Raw genomic sequence first — 13,557 nt, forward strand, 5'->3', positions numbered from 1 at the left:
CTCACTAATGAAGGTTTTTACTTGGTTTAATTTCTTTGGTGTATCTCCACTAGAGTTACAACATGGCTCTTACCCAGTCTGCAGGGGCTCACGAATTTTCTTGTTATTTAAATACTTTAATATATCCATGCTCTGAAGGTGAACAGTGCTGTGATCAGATGTAGGGGACTACATCTGAAGCTTGTCTTTTTTTAAAAAAATTGGGCTTTCCCTAGCTCACAGAAGTCACTGTTACTGCAGGGCTAAATTTCTGGCCATCAGGATTTAACAGCAGTTTAACCGTGGCATAGTAAATGCTAATTTTAATAGGAGTAAAATTTGTTGTATTCTGACATAAGAAATATATGCTTTGGGGCTGTAATTTTTCTGTCATGCTGCAGTGTTTAAAGAAAGAGACTTAACTGTACCTGCAAAGGACAATAACTGCTGCTTTTGCTCCTCTGCTGTTGGTTATTCAGTACTACATGTTTTTTAAGTCTCTAGCAGATTTTTTTTCCTGTGTAAAGAAAAAAAAAATAAGGCATCTCTGGCAGGTTGGTGGGATTTTGGGAAAGTGGAGAGGAAAATTATGCAAGAGAGTGACCTGCTGCTGTGCATCTTGTCACAAGGCTCTCCCTTAGGATATGATGCTTCCTGATCTGCCTCTGTGACCCACTGGTGGGGACTTTGTGGTGGGTGATGGTGAATCCAACACCTGACTGCTAATGCTGGGGAAATGAGAGAGGAAACTGCCCAGGAATGAGAATAGCTGCTGACTTCTTAGAAAGAGGTTTAGGCATTGTCTGAATAGTTTCTTGAAAGCCAGCTTTTCACTCGGCTGGAGTGTTGGAGGTTGACAAAGAGTTGATTTAAATGCAGACTTGCCTAAGGGCAGGGGTTGTGGGTGTCCTTCAGGTAGATCAATGTGAATGGCTCTGGCAAATCTCCAGTGAGGTTTTGCTGCTCTGTCCAGTGACCATGCTCAGGTTACAGTTGCTGGGAAGATGCACATCTATTGTATGTGTATGCACAGCATCAGAGATCATCAACTGGGATATACATGTACCCCTCAAAGCTCAGCTTAGAAATCTGTGTAAAAAAATTTGAGGCCAAAGTCACATTTATCAGAACTCAAGCAGGAAACAGACGAAAAAAAAAAAAAGGGGGGGCTTGCATCTGAAAGAATATGTGCATTTTAAAAGCAACAGCCAAAGCAGCACCTCTGGTTCTTGTGCTCACAGTTACAGCTGGAGAGTCTGCAGCAAGGCAGTGGCAAAGAGAGGGGCTGCAGCCCCCTGCCCAGTGCTGTTCACATTCCCTGTTCCTGAACTGCTCAGCAATAAGTTATTGTGTTACTTTTGTTGAGTGAGTGAGAAGAATTTCAATAATGTAGTCTGTAGCATCATTACGTGCCTTTTTTTCATGTGACAAGGTTTATTCTTTTGTGTTTTAACCACATGAAGGACAGCCATAAAACTCAATGAGAATCGGAATGTACCTTTTATTAGAGAGGTCTGTTGTGTTTTAGTTGCTGGGATGTTGAACTGGGTATGGCAAGAGACGTGCCTCGAGCAGGGTGGTTAGCAGGATGGAGAAGTGAAGCAGAAAGGTGTGTGCTTTTGCTGTAACAGCTTTAATGAGGAGCATATTGCTTGTACTTATTGGCAAGAAAAATACCTAGAGTTCTTCTGGGAGCTCCTAAAATGCTGAACCCACCTGGGACATGTCGGTGGGTGCTGCTAAACAGGCAGGATACCTCAAAGCTAGGGTACAGGGACTCTTGTATCCTATGAAAACCTATTGTATCTCGTCTTGGCTCATTTATTCACAACACCAAAGCTCCTAGATCCTCTTCTTGGCAGAGGTCCTGCTGGTAAAGCACATCCAGCCAGAGAGGCTTCATGCTTTGCAAACAGCACGGGATCTGCTCTCAGCTCTTGGGCAGTGACACAGAAATGGCATTAAACAGCTTTAGGGTTTGTGTATTGAAAGATTTTGGTGTTCTTGTGGCTGCTGCACAGCCCTGAGAAGCTGAGTGGATTTGGGTGACTGTGTCTGTGAAGTTGATACTTGTGAGGTTTTGGAGACAGGCAAGGTCAGTGTCTGTCTGTCCTAGAGGAGGGTGACTACTGTTATGCTCCCTTTCTGCTCTGTAGTTTTAGGGCAAAGCAACACCACATCTGCTTATACAAGCTAAACATGAGCATTTAAGATCTTTGTGATTGCACCTGTCTTTGTTTTCAAATATTTCTTCTGGTGAAGCTTTTTCCTGAGCACATCTAAGAAGCAGGAGCAGGAAAGTTACTAACTTGTAGATACCAACTATTTTTTTTCCCCAATTGATAAACACTTAATTCGCTGTTCTTATCACATTTCAGTCAGGAAAATTTCACTGTGTCTTACTACTACTTTTTTTCCATATGTTGTAACCTTTGAAATTAACAAACTGGTGTTGGTGAAGTAATGGGGTCTAGTAGTGACTCCAAATATTTACCTGTTCAAATGTGTAAAGTTTGAGTGCAGTCATTTACCAGAGGTCATGTTACTTACTTAAAAAAATAACAAAAACCTTCTCAAATCCTCTTACTGTTTTGTTCTTTCAGAAGAATGGGGAGTCATTGTGTTCTTTGAAGGTGTAGGAGCCACTAAGTAAAATCAGGATTTGCTTTTTAATGGAAATGTCTCTGTTGTCCCGGGTAATCTGCACACAGGGGGGGAGGCAAATATCTTCAAAAGCATCTGGAGCTTTAGTGATTTCTTGTGTTCTGGTTTTTCCTCAAAGATCCAAGCCAAGAAGAAATCTACTCCAGTGAAGTATGAAGTTGGGGATCTTGTTTGGGCCAAGTTCAACAGACGCCCATGGTGGCCATGCACAATTTGTCATGACCCAGTGCTGGACTGTCACTCAAAAATGAAAGGTACTGTATTTACTCAGACCACAAAGTGGAGGTGTTGTGTATGGCAGGATGCTGCAGTTCTTAATTAATTTAAAAAGCATTTCTGGCCTTCGAAAAGTGTGAAGAAATGGCCTCTCCTGTGGAAAACAAGACTTGTATCTTCAAATTAGAGCTAAATGAGGGAGGTGGCAGGAAGAAGAAGGGCTGGGGGTGGTGAAGTGGCACAGATAGCTTTTGGACATTCAGGCTTTTCTTCCTAGACTGTAGGAAGGATAAATAGCTGGGCTAAGCTCAGGGCAGTGCAGAAAAAAAAAGCAACCTCTCAAAAAAGTTATGCAGAGAAAAAGGAGATGGATCAGAGAGGTGCAGCAGGTGAGGAAGCAGAACTGGGAAGATTGGAGTGTGCAAGGACAGAGAGTTGTCCTTGGAGAATGGGAGGTTGGAGAGGCTGAGGAGTAGAGTGGGGGGGTACTGCAGTGTAGCAGCTAAATGTCTGAAGGTGCAAAGGGAGCATGTGCATGGAAGTGAAATTTCTGGGTCTTGTTTGACACAAGAAAGTAAGGGGCTGTTGATAGGGAAATCCTGGAAAAACCAAGAGATGGAGCCATGTATGTGAATATTTAGGGTGTAGTGTGAGGAGGAGAGATGGGCAAATATGACAGATGTGTCTGCTTGACCACAGGAGAGAGCCAGGAAGGGAGAATGAGAGTCTTTAAAGATCAAGACAGAGATAGGTGAGTGATGGAGAGAACAGAAGGGAAGTGAGGTATTGTTTGCTTTTAGTATCATACCAGATGCCACGGGGAGACTGCCACAAACAGAAAGGCTTATTTGTTCCTGGTTTCCCCTTTGAATTCTTTTTCTTCTGTGGGCAACTGAAAACCCCTTGAACTGGTACCCTCTGCCACTGACAGTTCTAGACTGGTGAGATTGCCACTCACTATTGTATTTATCTCAAGGTTTTGTGGCCCTTGCAAGCCTAAGCACATGTGTTGGGCATGAGTGGAGTTCTTTTTGAGTGGCCATCAGCTCAGAGCCACTGCTGTTTCTCTAGTGACATGAAGTAGCTTTTCCTATGTGGTGCTTGCATCATCCCCAGGCCTGATTGCTGAAGTCTTCTTTCCTCACCTCCCCCTTCATCCTTTGGGAGACATTTTTCCTGATTCTAGAGAATACTGAATGTGCTGTTTTAAATAGTCTTTTTCCAGCTCTCAAAATCCTGATGGAGATGTTTCCAGAAGATATGCTGATATATATTCTCCCCCCACACCCCTCCTCATGAAGTTTTGAGCAGGATTTAATGTATATATTTGTCCACTATTCCCGTCCCATCCTGTGCATGAGGATTTCCAATAAAGGAATTCTGCAGGGAGGAAAAGCTGTGTTAACAAGTTCCAGGAAGGTCTGATCTCTAGCCATGGTGGACTTTCCCATCATTGTTTTATCTGTGTTCAAACCAGTGGAGCTCAGGGGAAAATTGTGTTTTCCAGCTGTGGTTGTATGTAGTCTGCTTCCCAGTGCTAAGGTGGCAAGCAGGTGGATCTGAACTCCTGACACTTTTGGGCAGGAAGAGCTGGGCTGTGTGCACTGTAGGAAGCACAGTCCTACTGCCCTGGCTCTCCTGTTGCCAAGGGAACAAGCCCTTCAAAACAAGACAGGTTGTTTCAACCTTGTCACTTGTGCTGAAAGCTCTTCTCTTGGGATTTGAGGAATGGTGTTTAGTTAAAGGCAGTTTACCTTTTCTCAGCAAGCTCTTGACTTGGAAGATTTTTGGAGCTGGAAGGTGTAGGCTCAGTGGCTAGAGTCCCAGAACTGTGAAAGGGGTGGATGAAGCCTGTGATCTTTGCACTTGGTTTGATGTTGTTCTGGTCATTGTTTGTCATCCTCTCAATGGCCTTGGTTAGAATCTCAGTTTCAGCATCACTTAAGGCCAGGCTGCCACATTGTGCTGGCACCCTGGAAGAGGCAGCACAAACCAAATGAGCTGGAAGTGTAATCTGCCTTTTCAGAGGGTGAAGGTGATTCCAGAAGGTTAATACATTGCAGCAAGCTGCAGGGAGAAGTTTATATCCCTTTATTTCAAGTGTTGTTTGCTCTGTTCTAATGCTTGTGACCTGTCCTTTTCCACCAGCACACCTAGTGCTGATTCAGTTCTTATTTGTACCATATGTTTTCACCATTCTTGCATAGAAAGTACCTTTAAAGAATCTTTGCATGTGCCCTTATGATTGAATTTCTTCTCTTTCTCTGCACCTCTGTGTGTGAAGTATGGAGAGACTCATTGCATCTAATGTTGTGTCATGTTGCCCCTAATCTTTTCAGTGTGTGTGCATGTGTTTGCTTAAATGCAGATATTCATGTTTTGTGTCCTAAATAAGACTTTGTTTGGTATTAAAACATTGAACAAGATGGGATGTATTGTAAAGGGGGAAGCTCAACCTGTGTGAGTAAATCCTGTCCAGAAGGATGTCAGTTCTGGGTGTTGCCAGAACAGTTGTGTTTTCCCAACGGTCAAGTGCTCTAGACTGTTTAATCATTAATCAGGGAGTAGCAGAAAAGAAGTGTTCTGCCTGGTGTGTTGTGTCTCTCAAGGAAAAAATATTTAGATTTTTTTTGGTTTGTTTTATTTTTTGCAAGAAGTCTTTGCTGTAGGAAGATGACCAATCATAAGCATGTTAATAAATTGTTTGTAAGAAAAAAAGCCCAAACAACTTAAAAATAAGAGTAGCAATGTGGAATGTAGACAGCTGCAACCAAAGGGGTCTCCCTTAGTTTTGAGTAGAAATTTCCAGAAATGGCATTTATGTGGGAATGGTGTTAAGCAAAATGTAATTGAAAATTGCCTCTCAAGTTGTTACTGTTTTCTGTGTTTCTTTTTGTGTATTTATTCTGTTGCATACAAGGGGTTAATTCTGTTAAATTTCTTGAAATAGTTTCCAATCAGAGAGCATACCGAGAGTACTGTGTGGATGCCTTAGGAGAATCTTCAGAGAAAACCTGGGTTGCTGGGAAAGCTATTGTCCTCTTTGAAGGGAGACATCAGTTTGAAGAGCTGCCTGTTCTCCGGAAAAGAGGGAAGCAAAAGGAAAAAGGCTACAAACAGAAGGTGAAAGAGCTGTTTTCTGTAATATGTTTTTATTTCTTTGAATCTGCACAGTACAAAATACTCCTTTATTCCTGGATATGTGCTTTGACAGCTTCTGTGAGACTGACTGTAGCAGGGCAGCCAGGCAAGGGATTCTTTGTGTCCTTACAGCAGCATAGTTTGTAAACTGCCAGGAGTTTCCAGGCTGTCTTCTATGCTGGGGTGTGGCCTGCTGCTTCTATTGCCCTGGACAGCTCTGGAAGGCAGAGAGATCTGTGCTCTGTTGGTGTGGGATCTGTTCAGAGGCACAGCCCTCCTAATGTGGATTGCAGCACTGCTAAAAAACTTCTGTGCTCTCTGGCAGCCTCCTTTTGGCTGATCTGAATTAGAGGTGGAGTTGCATGCTTCACTAGATCACTGGCTGAGATAAAGCAGTGGGGTTTTTAGCACTGCTTCAGTAATTCTCTTTATAGAAACCTGTTAGGACTTATAATTTGACTTGGAAAATGCTTTGTCAGTGAGCCTGTGGGAATGAGTTTTGTGGCTCATCGCACCATCTCCATTTCCAAACATAACAGCCCTGAGCAGTTGTAGCCAGTTAATGTAATGTGACACAGGGGTCTGGTCTGTGTCTTTAGGAAGGTGACTGCAGAAATTAACTCGTTAGAGTTGCTGAAGTGAAGAACTACAGAGGCTACTGTGTTACTGTAAGAGAGGAAATAGTTATACTAAGCAATAGTATCTGTTTTTTTTGCTCTAAAGCTTTATAACCTATGTTAGTGCAGTACCATCAGATTGGATGGGCTCTTGCAGATGTGAGTCCCTGGGGGCAACAGCCTTATTTGGTTTTTCTTTTCCAAGGGCATGTTCACTATCTTCTTTAAGGACATCTTGTGCTCTCAGCCCTCCCAACAACTAGTGACATGCTCCCAAGTAACTTCTCTCGTCCTAGAAGTGCTGCGTGGCTGGAATCTCATTCTGTATGTAAATGGAGTGCCAGCATGCCTGCAGTAGAGGGAATCAAATGTTTGTTGTTCACAAATGTCCGGGTTTGCCCCTCTGGAAACCAGAATTGATTCAAAGCTGAGAGTGTTTGGCTGGATTGCTATCAGGCTTCGTAAAACTTCTTGAGTCTGCTGAGATGAGATTTTGTTGGTTTGGGCTTTTCATTAAAAGAAAAGTGTCAGCAATGTGAGTTGTTCCTCCTGCCTTGGAATTGGTTTTGATTTTAGGAGCAGTTGTGAAGCTTTTGGTTTGCTGTTGTGCAGCCAAAAGCCACACATGCTGATAAGAAACAAGTTTCTTGCTGATTTTGAGTATTCCTGTTAAGTTCCTGTTAAGTATGCAGAGAGCTTTCTGGTTTTTCTAAAGATACAGAATTAAACTGGGAGAATTCTCAGGAACGGGCATTGTGAACTTGATAGAGCACGTCTTAGATGAGTGTGGATCTCATGTTTGTCCCTAGGTGAGTTGATGGAGAAGGCAGATTGTGCTCTGAATTCTGAGGATGCAGGAAGAATCAACAATGAGCACAGCAAACAGGTCTGCTCAGATATTTTGAGGAAAACAATGCTGCTGGATGTAGCTTTGCATTTCTGTGCCAGGGATCCATACCATATGCATTGCCCTTTATAGGCTGTTGTGTTCAGGATGTATTGGTATGCCAAGACATCTGGGTTCTTTGGAGACCTGTACTTGCCAGGGACCTTTTTACTGTTCTGGGAATGCACAGGGCTCAGCTGGAATGCAGGGTGCTTACCCAGGAGCAGTACTTCCTCTGTCTGCCAGACACAGTCTCAGGGGATCCATGTGATTGTCTTAAAGATGCAAAATGCAGGAATGTCTCTCTGTTCTGTGCCTTGTTCTCCTCTTTTATTTCTTGGTTACCTACTCAAATTTTGTCTTCTTTTTTTTTGTCTCCAACTTCTAAGGTTCCTCAGAGATTTAGGGCTAAATGGGAAGTCAGTGTTGGACAGGCAGAAGACATTCTTCTCGGGGGGCCAGAGGATCAAAAGTGTAGCCAGAACTCCAGTGAGCTGGACAGTGAGAAGGATGTGCAGTTGGAATATTACAGCAATGGCCCTGGAGCAGAAAGGGACACACAACTGAACGGCTGCTTTAAATCCTTGGCCTTTGACTCCAGACACGTGGCCGGTGAAAAAGGAAAATTGCACATCAAGCCACACATGAAAACAACCTCTGAAAGCAGAAAAAGGACTAGAGTAAAAAAGAGTGATACAAGAGGGGAAGCATCGAGGGAAGAAATCAAAGACAAAACACCAGAGAGCATAGTTAGAAACGTGATTGTTGGGGACCTGCCGGAGAAACACGCATCTCATGAGCTTCGCCGGATTGCCAGCAGCCTGACAGCATCCAGTAGCACCAGGGAAAACCATTTGCTTTCCTCATTTGGAGAAAGACGTTTTGAAAAGACACCTTTAAAACCGGACAATGAGAATCGTAAAAGTGATGCTCTGAAAAACACCCTCCAAGGGGATTTATTTTCCAGCCCATCTTTTGAGAGAGAGAAGAGCTCCCTTGGCATTTTGTGCAGTTCTAAGTTACAGATACACTATTCTGCATCTGATGCTGGTGTTGAGAAAAAACAAACTGAATCAGACTCATCCTCTTCCCTCTCTGATGGTGGGAACAGTGATGTAGATACCATGGACCAAAGTTCAGAGAGAGCTTCTAGTGCTCTTGAAGTTAGTGATTCTTCAGATAAAGTGGAGAAGGACTTTCCTATGACGTCAAGTGGAAACATTAAGCTTTCCATGTATCTTTCTCAGAAGAGCAGCAGAAGGGCCAGGAAGAAGTCGCACAGAGATCGCAAGCCTCTGGGAGGTTCAGTAACCAACAGACTTGAAGCTGAATTTGTGGATGGGGAGCTTGAAGTAGGTTTCTCTGATGCTGAGATGTCATTGACACCTCTTGAGTGCTCTTCAGATGTGAGAAATTACAATCTTGCCCCAGCAAACAAGCACACTACCCCCCAAAGTGTTTCCAAGGACAGCTCCTGGCCTGCTGTTACAAATCAAGTAATCTTGAAATCAAAAAGCATGAAATTACCCCGAATCAGGAGTATAAAATGTAAACATAAAGAAAAGGTTGCTGGGTTGGAGCCTTCTCTTGCAGAAGAGGAGGGTGGTGTGAATTGCTGCTCTTCAGATACCAAAGGTTTCTCTGGCCTTCCGAGAGATTCTCTTCAGAGAAGTGGAAAAGTTGATGGTCAGAAACTGTTAAACAACATGCATGAGAAACCCAGGGATTCTGCTGAAATTGAAACAGCTGTGGTGAAGCACGTTCTGTCAGAGCTGAAGGAACTGTCCTATCGGTCCATGAATGATGATGCCAGTGACTCTGGCACTCCAAAGGCCACAGTACCTTTGCTTTTCTCTTCTGCCTCTGGTCATGGTCGTTTGCCTATTGAACCAGATTACAAATTCAGCACCTTGTTAATGATGTTGAAGGATATGCATGACAGTAAGACAAAAGAGCAGCAACTGATGACTGGTCAAAATATAGTCTCATTTCGAAATACCAGCACAGGTGATGGTTCTGGAAGCAATTCTGCAAGTGGTCTCAAGTCTTTGTCTATTGTAGGTCCCTCATATAAAGTAGAAAAAAATGGAGATTGTGTCCAGGAAACAGTAACTCCAAACTCCGCTATAAGCAACTCCTCATTTTCATGCAGTCCTCCAACCAAGTTGACAGGGATTGGTACTGGTAAAAGGGAGCCTGCGAGTGCTGCTGTTTCTGGGACAAATGGCACAAATTGCATGTCCAAACGCAACTGTTCAAAATCTAAGCAGTCATCAAAGCTTGGAGATAAAACAGTTTCAAACAGAAAGGACTTAAAACCAGGAGGGCCAAGTAAGTTGCTAAGTCGGTTACCCAGAGATTCAGGAGAACATGCATTCCGTGTGCATGGTTCAGTTACCAGTCCTCTAGGGAATGAGGCAGAAGATACTAAGAGGAAAGAGTGTATTGATTTAACAGAGCATTCAACTGATGAAGACTCTGCCTGTTTGTCTGATGACAATTTAGGTCGTATTGGAAGGAGACCTGAAGCTGGTAGAAATAATGAGAGCTGCAATTCTGCGGAAAATGGGGAGAGTCCAGACTTGGATTCAGAGGCAAATAGTGAGAGCTCTCTTGGTGATGAGTCTAATGATATAAATCACGTAGCACCCAAAAAGCGATGGCAGCGTTTTAACCAAAGCAGTGCTAGATCTAATAAGCACATCAGTAGATCTAGGGAACAAGGAAACTTGGAGAGTGCCTTTGGCATGAATTCTCGTGGCTTTTCACTGAAGGGAAATGAGTGCTTGGGACGTAGGCATTCCCCTCATTCAAAGGTGCTTGAGGGAGACCTGGCAGTTCAGGACTTTAAGAATCGTTTAGACTTAGTTGATAAACGTTTGAATGTATGTGGTAAGCCAAACACCAGTGTGATGGACTCAGAAACAGAGCTTGGCAACTTTGTTCCCCAGTCTGAAATCTCTGCACAAGGTAAGGGAGCTGGACTTGCGCCAGAGTATTTGTATACATTTTATACTTTTTCATTTAAAGGATAAATTCCAGAGCTTGTGGCTGTCTTACAATGTAAAGATGTCTATGTCTGAGCAGAAGAAAATGTGAGAACTTGGTTTGAGTTCTCTGTAAGTAGACAGCAAAGGAGGCAGATTAATTATGAGTTTGTACTCAGGTTATTGCTCAGAAGATTTTACCCACATTAAAAATCTTTAGTTTAGTTGCACAGTGAAAGGTAAAATAAGAATCTTTCTGAGGCTGGGATTATTTTTTTAACTTGCACCTTCATAATGTGTTCCTTAGAGCCACAAACTTGGTGTTAGTGGGATAGGTCAGTGCTAGAAAGTTCCAGGAAGCTGAACCTCAATGGCTGCTCTGTTTTTTATCTTTCATAGTCCTGTTTGACAGAGTTTGTCTTTGGTTTGTTTTGTAGTATTTCCTCAAGAAGATGTGTTGGGAGTTTTTTGGGTTTTAGTGTGGAATTTTATTAGCTGCTAATAGTGACTTGTGGGGCCCCACAGATACTCTGATTTACAGTTCTGCTGGTGTGGTGGCCTGATGGGTGAAAAAGAGAACAGAAGAGAGGGAAGCTGCCAGGGAGGCTGGGCTGGAGGTGGGTTTGGAATATGGCAGACAGAAGGAAGGCAGGAGCATTGGATGGGAAGTGACCTAGGAAGGAAGAGGCTTCTGAGGACCAAAAGGCAAGAGAGCCCTGCCTCTCCCACAGAGGTGGGGACATTTGGTTAAAGCCAAAGGAAGAAATAAAAGGGTGTGTGGAAGGAATAGGGCCAACAGAACCATATGCAACATGTACCATCCTCTGGCTTCTGCAGGGAATCTGGGGAAACATACCTAAGTAAAACCAATAAAATTAGGTTTTTTGCATAGGTTTCACCAAACTGAATTGCTCTAATCTAATTGTGGTATCATAAAATAATACAACTCATCATAATTTTGAGCTTGTGTGCGTTATGTCACTTACGTGTTCCCTCAGTGCACATTTTGATATGTGTATTTTGCTTTTTGTGGTTGCTGGAGGCTGCCTGCACTTCTGGTTCTATTGTAGCGAAGGCAGCTCCTGGCTTGGTGGTTGTGGGACCTGCCCAAGGCAAGTTGCAGCAGGCACAGAAAACAAGCCTATAGGGTGTAACACATGGGGTAAAAGTTCTGGTTTTAAGTCATGACCAGCTTAATCATTCACTGACTCCTCTGAGTCTCTATACAACGGATGAGAGGATGCAGGTTCTGGGCTGTGCTGAGGGTTCTTCCTTCACGCTGAGATCCAGACAGGTTCTTATGGCTTCATGGTGGTTTGGCAGTTGAAGCATCCCTGCAGTGATGCTGTGTGAGGAGACTATCAAGGTCTGCAGAAAGAGCTAGGGAAGAGGAGGTGCTGAGAAGCAGTAAAGGTAGGAGGGTAGTGGCAGAGGAAGGCAGCAGGCTCTGGGCAAGGTGGTGATAGTAGAGAGGAGTGTAGAGAGGTTCTTGGTGCTGCACGCAGGGATGCAGCAGCAGCAGTCAGGGCCTGGGTTTGCTGACAAAAGTGCCAGATCAGCAACTGCAGTATAAAGTAATTTCCCTGCCCTAAATAGCAATGAGCTCTGGGCACACACACCCCCTTTTGTACAGATATGCTGTGGGGAGGCACCAGCACCACTGTCAGGGCTGCTGTAACATCCCCCAGTGCTGGTGGGACTGAGTAAACCTCTAAATGCTGTGCTGAGACCATTCCTTTATGTTGAACAAAGCCTAGAAAGTAGAGGAACTGATGCTGGAAACTGGACTGACTGCAGTGCTTTGAGAAGATATGACCCATCCTTGCCCACAGCAGGCAGCTTCAGTGTGAGAGATCAGAACAGATTACAGTCACAACTGTGCCATTTCCACTAAGTTCAAACTACATAAAGTCTTCATCATAGTTAAATGGCAGCATTGGGCATAATTTTGCCACAAACCTTGTGCAGTGGTTGGGAGCAAATGAGGCAAAAGTGAAGATTGGTGGAATTGGCTGATGTAAGCCAATTTTATAAATAATAGTTTCATCAGGTCTATGATTTCCCACTGTCAGTCTGCATTTGGGATTCTTGTACAGGATTCCCTCTGTAAACAAAAAGAAGTTAAGCCAGCCCTTCTGGCACAGTACTCTGCTGCATGGCTTTGGGTCTCTAAATTGTTGCCTGGTGAGGATACTCATCCCATAACTGCTTATGTGCTGAAATGTGTGTTTCACTCAGACACCTGTGCAGAGTGTTAATAGAGGCTGAAAATAGCTGTGTTTGAGAAAGTTGTTTCTTTCTTCTCTTTTGGCCAAGTTTGAAATTTTCATGCTTGTTTAACCACAAAGCCACAATAAAATGTAGCAGTCTTGTCCAACATCCCTGTTCTGAAGCGTTGCATTGAAATGCTTTGTTATGAAATGCTTCCGTTTTAAAGAAGAAAAAGCCACCTCCTACAAATGAAATGAAGAAAAGAGACTATTTATTGTTTGTACCAAAACTTCCAGGAGACTGCAGGTGTTTTCATGACTGGGGGAAATCTTCGGGTAGTATTATTTAATGATTTTAAATGCTAGGAAAGGAGAAAAGTCAGAGATATTCAGAGGTATTCTGGGAAGTGAGAAGACATAAATGTGCATCACCTTGCTTTTGCAGCTTACTGTAAGAGATGTTAAGAGAGTGTCAGGGTTCAGTTTTTTGGAGCTTGCCATGCGTTGGTGTGTTGAGGTGGTGTAGCACGGTTAGGGTTGTGGTGAGGAAACACCTTTTACCTTGCAGTGCTACCACGCTGCAGAGACAAGATGTGTGGCAGTCACTGGCTCTCTGATCTCATTGTGGAACAAACAAAGCAATAAATGTGCTCACAGTAGCAGATGGGGAATTTGTAGTACATAAAAAAATGCCAGGGAGGAGGGGAAGGGAAGGAATTAAGCTTGCGTGTTCCTAGTGAAACTAGTGACTGAACTGTGTTATGGGAAAACAGTGTTTTCCTGTGCCCCTGCACTGAAACCAAAAGAGTTTGGGTAAACAGCAGAAGAGTAATGAGTTGCTAATGGCCTTTGGTTCT

General features: G+C 43.4%; 1 protein-coding gene across 1 annotated transcript in view; it reads left to right on the forward strand.

Moving 5' to 3' along the window:
* Positions 1-13,557, forward strand: part of NSD1 (nuclear receptor binding SET domain protein 1) — a 59,699-nt gene that overhangs the window by 12,938 nt on the left and 33,204 nt on the right. Inside the window, exons 2-4 of the mRNA XM_062502139.1 lie at positions 2,762-2,897; positions 5,810-5,982; positions 7,893-10,473. Of these exons, the coding sequence (XP_062358123.1) occupies positions 2,762-2,897; positions 5,810-5,982; positions 7,893-10,473 (2,890 nt within the window). The remainder of the gene's footprint in view (positions 1-2,761; positions 2,898-5,809; positions 5,983-7,892; positions 10,474-13,557) is intronic.

Source organism: Cinclus cinclus, chromosome 14 (genome assembly GCF_963662255.1).
Source record: "Cinclus cinclus chromosome 14, bCinCin1.1, whole genome shotgun sequence".
Lineage (NCBI taxonomy): Eukaryota > Metazoa > Chordata > Aves > Passeriformes > Cinclidae > Cinclus > Cinclus cinclus.